Below are 7,561 nucleotides of genomic sequence, written 5' to 3'. Positions count from 1 at the left end.
CTAAAAAAAGAAAGAAAGCAAAAATCCTCACAATTTGAAAAATAGGCACTGTCATCATAGGTACTGAGAAAAGAATGATGTTATCAGATATTTTATTTTACTCTGATATACAGTCACCATTCATGGGAGTATCAGTCAAGAAATCAAAAGATGTGGTTGCACTGGGCGAAGTTGCTGTCAGAGACCTCTCAAAAATACTAAAGAGTAATGATGTCAGCTTAAAGACCTGCAGTTGACCCAAGTCATGATATTTTTCAATTACTTCACATGCATGCCAAAGTTGGACAATGAATAAGGCTGACAGAAGAACTGTTGCCTTTAAATTGTGATGTTGGTGAAGTATATTAAATATACTATAGACTGCCAAAGGAGCAAACAGATTTGTTTAGACAAAGTGCAACCAACATGCTCTCTAGAAGCAAAGACTGTGACATTTTATCTCATATTTTGGCTATATAGTCAAAGGTGCCAGTCCTTGTAAAAAGAGATCACATTTCAGAACAGAGGGTCACTGAAAGAGAAGCAGATCCTCAACAAGATGGAATGACACAGTGACTGCAACAACAGATCTGAGCATGGCCGAGATAGTGACGATTGGGCAGGAGAGGGCAAGGTTTTGATCTGTTGTTCATAATGTCTCTGTGAGTCCTCATCCCTTCAATGACCTGACAACAACAAGAGAGACTTGCTTTACATGATTTATTTACTCCTATGATTTTAACCACCATGAAAATACTAAAACTAATCTAAAACTTTGGACCAAATCTCTTGCCTTAAGTCCAAGTCCATTTAACCGATTACCCACTGGACACCCTCATTTGGTTGTACAATTTAAAATGTCTTCAATAAGCCTCAAGGTAAAATGATCATCTTTTCTTCCACACTTGCTGTATCAAAGCTACCACAATCAAAGGCAGAAACTTGACTCTCAAACTTAACACCATTAATATTTCCCAAATCAACTTCTAAGCTATAGGTCCATTAAGGTCATCAACCTGGCTCATCAGGACAATTGTCACAATCTCTTACCTAGTTTCCCTTCCACCAGAATATCAGTGGAAAAGCAACAAAAGGAAGATTCTACAAGATGCATCAACAAGATGCATTGATACAATGGCTTTAACAACAGGCTCAAACATAGCAGTATGTTGTGAAGCTGCAGGGAACATGGCAATATTTTGTTCTGTGGTACATAGGTTTCCTATGATTCTTAGCCAAACTCAATAATATCTACCAGTAACAACAGCCTTATTGGTCTCCAATCTATTCTCTACACGCTACACAGAGAAATTCTCCTAAAGCACACATCTTATTATATTTTCACTATTCAAAATCCTTCCATTTTTTTCCTCATAGCCTTCAGAATACAGGCTAAAATCTGTAATACAGTTTACAAGGCTTATTAAGGCAGGGTCCATTTTCATTCTCCTGCTTCATCTATACTTTGAAATGTTGAGATGTAATGCATTTTGGAAGCTGGAGTGTTTGAGCTTTTTCATTAAGGACTTTAAGTCTCACTTTTTGCAAACAAAGTTGTGTCATTTGCATCTCTAGAGAAGAGAAAAAAGAGAGGAAAAGAAAGTTTAGGCTAGAATCCCAATGCATATATAAAAAATTTTGACTTGGCTAGAAGAAGAGCTTTTGGAGCAGTAGGACACCAGTCTGGGGTTCTGATACCAGGAAAAGAGAAAGCATATGTCATGCACTTTAGAGGAATCAAGGTAACGTAAGAGCGGGAAAAATTCACTGAATTTTATGACTAGGAAGCCACTGGTGACTTTGATGAGATATCTCGTACTGATATAACCAGGTTGCCGTGAATGTCAAGTGTGGAAAAGGTTTCATGAAGTATAAATGAAGGACTTCTAAAAGTCTTGGATATAGGTTATCTCCTGAAAATTGAGAATTTTCAAATACATGTTTTCTAATAAAGCAGTTTAACCAAGAAGTGTATTGAACCATTGAGTCAAAACTCACTCATAGCTGACCCTCCAGAGGGTTTCCAAGGATGTAAGTCGCACATGAAGAGATAGCCCATCTTTTTCGCAGGAGGACCTTGGTGGATCTGAATTGCCAGAGAGGAGTCAGTTTTGGATTAGCAGTGCAACTCTCTACAGATTGGGCCACAGACTAGGTCTGGCAACTATTGAAACCAGGGACATTAATTGGAAAGGACATTAGAAATCATTTAGTTGAACTTCATCTGATAAAAAGGCACAAATACTCAAGTAGAAAATATTCTGGTAAACGTAAAAGTTTAAAAACCTACAGAATAATTAACCTGATCTTTTGTGCATATTAAAACCCAACTATGAGTTGTATGTAATGGTCGTGTTAAATGCTACAAGGTATACATTTAATAACTTGGGCTATAATTTAAAAGGCATGCATCTAATAACTCGTTTTTATGTTTTTAATAAACATAACACATTAAAATTATTAATGTACAGAAATATAATAAAAAATTTACATATACTTCAATCTTGTTCATCTTGAAGGGATAAAAATGAAGAAAAGGAGGATGTAGAAAAATGTATAAAGGGTTGGAAAAAGATTAAGAAAGGATTAAAAATAAGAATAAAGAAGAAAAAGATTACAGTAAAAGAAAATAAATTATTTTTTCCCTGCAAGATCTGATTCTAACTAGTTACCAGATAGACATTAGTGTGTGTCTGTGTATGTATACAGTCACATGTAAACTAATGTACATTCTCAGAATATCTGACATGCCTATCTACTTCCTTTCTCTACCGTGTCTATTATTTAGACATTCCAACTCCAAAAAAATATATGCAGTCTACCTCGGGAAGAGGGTAGATTAGGTGGCCTAGAGGTAAGAACTTGTATTGCAATACCCAAGGTACATGGTTGAAATCACCAGCTACTCCATGCAAGAAGGGTAAGTAATCTCCTTAGGTCTGATCTACTGCCTCTGAAAACTCATGAGAGGGCCACCTATAGGTTGGTTCCAACTCAAAAGCACACAACCACCACCACCACCTCAGGAAGAAATCTGCTGAGGGCTATTATCTTCATAAAACTCCTCTTCAACTAAAATAAACTCCTTCCAAAAACACACTTCTTGAAAGGAGCCACAAAATAAGATCTTCCAAAGTGTTAAGACACTTCAAAACAAACAAAACTACCCTCTTTCCCAGCATATGCTCTTACTCTTGAAAACACCCACACGAGTATTATTGGCCCTGGGAATGCACCCAACATTTGGGACAACGGCGCCTAGTAATCCCCAAGAAAGCCCCTTCTTAATTTCACCAAAATAGTATTATCAATGATGATAGACAACATAATCTTTAAAAATTAATATAATACAATGAAAAGTTTCAAATAACAACAAAATTGCCCCAAATGAAGGCATTCTCACAATGTCAGTTACTCTAACACAGTAATAAATCTCACAAACATATTTTTTAAAAGTTCATTAATTAAAAGGTAGCCTCTACCTTTTCAAGCTCTGCATCTTGAAAGGGAAATTTACTGAGGACTAGTTTATATTCTTCTTCATTAACAACAGGGATAGGGCTATAGTTATCTTCTTCAAAAATGTCCCTGTTGAGAAAGAAGAGAGAATTTTAAAACTTATTACAAGAAAAATTTATCATTAGAGTGCTATAAGACAATACTTTAAAAAATAAATTACAATAGCATTTTGCACATATTAAAGGTCTAAACAGGGAAATACTAGCTAACCGTCCAGAATTCTGAAATTCAGCAAATTTATAAGTTGTGTCCCTTGACATTTGTATAATCTCTTTATTTGCTTAAGATCTTCTCAGCACTTTGTTGTTGTTGTTGTTAAGTGCCATAGAGTCGCCTGCAACCCATAGCAACCCTATGCACAGCAGCTCTGAACCCTGCCCTGTCTTCAGCCAGTCTCACTAATTCTGACAAATTTTCTGAATGATAACAGTTGATAATTGAAAACAAAGTCATGAGATAAAGAGTACTAGAGCCCTATTTCTTGATAAGACCATTTCTTAAATGATGGCTTCTAAAAATAAACAACAATAAAAAAAAACTATGGCTTCTATCCTCCCTACTACATTATCAGAGATCAAAAGCAATGTCTTCTATTTGTTTAGTCATTAATCATGTTATTAAGAATGGAACTGTGGGGCAGTGACAGTTGCTACTTTAAAAGTCCCTGTTCTCTCCTACACAGATCCTCTGCAGTTGTTGTTAAGTGTTAAGTGTTCTCTGGATCACTGATACCACCTTTATGTACAAGAGAGTGAAACACTACATGATCCTACACTATCCTCACAAGCACTGCTATGTCTGAGCCCATCACTGCAACCACTGCGTCGATGCATCTTATGGAGGCTTCTCCTCGTTTCTGTTTACCTTTACCAAACATTACATATCTCTCCAGGGACTAGAGAGTCTTGATAATATGCATGTGACATGAAGTCCTGCCATCCTCACTTCTAAGGAGCATTCTGGCTGTAGGTCTTCCAAGATAGACTTCCTTGTTCTACTAGTAGTTCATGGTATTTACTACTCTTCACCGACAACAGCATTGAAGACATCAATTCTTCTTCCGTCTTCCTCATTTACTGACCAGTATGCATAAGTGGTGACTGAAAATACCACAGGTTGGGTTAAGGTTCACCCTAGAACTCAAGGAGGTATCTCAACATTTTACAATATTTGAAATACTTTAATCTTTTGCAGCAAATTTCTCCAATGTGAAATGCTGACTACTACTTCCATGATTGCTGACTATGGATCTAAGTAAAATAAAATTCATCACAACTTCAATCATTTATCAGTTTATCATAATGTTACATTGTCCAGTTGTGAGGGTTTTTGTCTTGATTTAATCCATACAGAAGGCCACACAAGTATACCTCAGTGATACTGTGATTTAGTTCCAGGCCTCCACAATAAAGTGATACTTTTATGGTTTACATGACCTTTATGGTTTCCAAGGGCATGTAAAAGTATATACGATAATTCATCAGTGTGCAACAGTATTACAGAAACATTTTAAATATTGCTCAAACTACTAAAATGTAAGCCAGAGACAAAAGTGAGTGCATGGTGGTAGAAAAATATCATTAATAGACTTACTCAAGACAAGGTGCTATAAACCTTCACTTGGTAAAAAACACAGTATGTGAATCCAGGGTAAAAAATGGTAGACTAGTCAGATAGCAGCCCAGACACTCTTCAACTCAGACAACCAGAAAATAAAGATAACTCATGTGAGTAATAATACGGGAATCAAGAGTTTAAAAGGAAAATATTGGTTAAGAGTGCCCTCAACTGCTCTACACAATAGTGAACTAACTGTACACACACCTGCATCTTCTATCATACCTACCAAAAGACGAAAGGTAAAACATTAAGAATTAGAAATCAGCAAGTAATACAACCCACTCACAGTGCTAAGTCGAATGTATTAGAACAAAATGATACACAAATAATAAATAAAAAGATACTAAAACAACATCACAATGTCAAAGAAACAAGAGAAAACTTTAAGCCACTCAAAAAATGAGGATGTCAGAAAAGAGTGACCAAAATACTGAACCAGAAAATCATTCAGAGGAAGAAAAGCTGGTGGAACATCAAGATAATAAATTTAATCTAATTACAATTACATGTTTTCACCAGATTGATAAAAACATAGAATTTTTTAAAAAACACAATTTTGCAAGACCAAATTGATAAAACAGAAAATTGTCAAATATTCAAAAACTGCAAATTAAATTCAGAACTAAAATTAAGACTAAAATTTCTGAACTAGAGAACTCGTTGTTGTTATATACCGCCAAGTCAGAACCAACACATAGCTGACCCTCTGGAGGGTTTTCAGAGGCAGTTAATCACGCAGGAATCGACTGCTCATCCTGCTTCCATGGAACGGCCAGTGGCCTCAAAACTGTGTGCCTTCCGGAACAGCACAGCCTCGTGCCACTAGGCAACTCATTGGAAGAATAAGCAGAATTAAAGAAATGGAACACAGATTTAGTGAGATGAAGGACAAATCCTTCAATAATAATCTGTTAGAGGAACAATAATAAAGAGAAAGAAGAGAAGTGAAGGAAGTATAGAATTTATGTGGGACAATAGCACTTATGTATGATTTGGGATTCTAGAAGACACAAAAGGACCAAAGAGAAAACTGTTGAAGATTTTCTGGAAGAGTACTTCCCTAAAAGAAAAAATGAGAAAATATGCATTCAAGAAACTGAGCAAACCATAAATTCTGAAAGAAAAACAAGACATAATAATAATAAAATTGTCCAAAACAAAAGATACAAAGAGAAAATACTGAAAGCAGCTCAAAGAAAACAGAGTACCTATAAAATTGAACCATTAAGACTAAGCTCCAATTCCTAAGGCAGGCAAGGAGGTAATGCATGACATACAAAAAAACTTTGAAATAAAAGAAATCACCAACCAAAAATTATACACCAATCAAAATTATCTCTCAAATATTATAGTAAAATTAGGATTTTCCAGATCATAGGAAACTAAGGAATTTATGAAGATAAAACCAACCCTACAAGAAACACAAAAGGGAATTTTCCAAAGCCAGAACAATCATAGATAAAATTCAGAAATAACATACATGAAAACACCATTCACAAACTGACCCAGACATAGAATGGCACAAAATAAAAGAAACCTATGAGACTTAAAAGGGAGAACCAGGTAAGTCTAGAATGAAAACAACTACAATACAAAAAGAGGGAGCAAGAAATAGAGCTTCTGTAGTCAAGGCAATTTCAAGATTAAGTAAACAGACTAGAGAATAAAATAGCAACATGTAAAGAAGCCTCTAGGAAAATTAATAAACCTTATTAGAACTAAACTTAATAAAAAGAATATAGCACAGAAAAGTAGATGAGACAAAGATATCAACACAACCATAAAATAATGTGGAAAAGTAACATCAAGAAAACCATATCTTATCAATAATTATATTGAAAGTAAATAGAGTAAATATACAGAGAATATGAACCAGAGAAAAAAGTAGCAGAATAAACAAGAAAACACAATCCATCAATATGCTGTGTACAACAGGCACATCTTATACACAAGGGCAAATTGATATACCAAATAATAGAGCCTCAAGATACACAATCTAAACTGGAATACAGAAATATGTAACTCCACGATAATATCAGGAGCTTCAATACATAACTTTTCATGAAAGACAGAATAACTAAAAATAAGCTTTACAAAGATGCAGATGAACTAAATAAAATTAACGAAACAGATCTTGAGCAGTGCGTCAAATACAAGCACATCATACATTCTTCTTCAGTGCACATGGAACATCCTCCAGAACAGACCACAAGGCAAACTTCAATAAAGAAAAAAAAACCCACAGAAACATTGCAAAGCATCTTCTCAGATCATGATGTTATAAAATTAAAAATAAATTAGAAGGAGATCAATGGGGGGAGTAAAATCTACCTTGCTTGAATACTACTGGCTAACAGAAGAAGTCATTTAAAAATGAAAAAAAAATATATTAAATGAAAATGAGAATACAACATATCAAAATCTCTGGGATACAGAAAAAGCT

At 35.0% G+C, this 7,561-nt stretch overlaps 1 protein-coding gene across 3 annotated transcripts in view; it reads right to left on the bottom strand.

Moving 5' to 3' along the window:
• The window catches only part of EXOC6 (exocyst complex component 6), a 254,131-nt gene that overhangs the window by 135,885 nt on the left and 110,685 nt on the right, over positions 1 to 7,561 (bottom strand). For all 3 annotated transcript variants that reach the window (XM_006880347.1, XM_006880346.1, XM_006880348.1), the window contains one exon: positions 3,462 to 3,567. In XM_006880347.1, coding sequence (XP_006880409.1) covers positions 3,462 to 3,567 — 106 coding nt within the window. The remainder of the gene's footprint in view (positions 1 to 3,461; positions 3,568 to 7,561) is intronic.

Source organism: Elephantulus edwardii, unplaced genomic scaffold (assembly GCF_000299155.1).
Source record: "Elephantulus edwardii isolate Elephantulus edwardi_28Jun2011 unplaced genomic scaffold, EleEdw1.0 scaffold00007, whole genome shotgun sequence".
Classification (NCBI taxonomy): domain Eukaryota; kingdom Metazoa; phylum Chordata; class Mammalia; order Macroscelidea; family Macroscelididae; genus Elephantulus; species Elephantulus edwardii.
The sequence above is the reverse complement of the archived record's forward strand: the minus strand, read 5'-3'. Positions and strand labels throughout refer to the sequence as shown.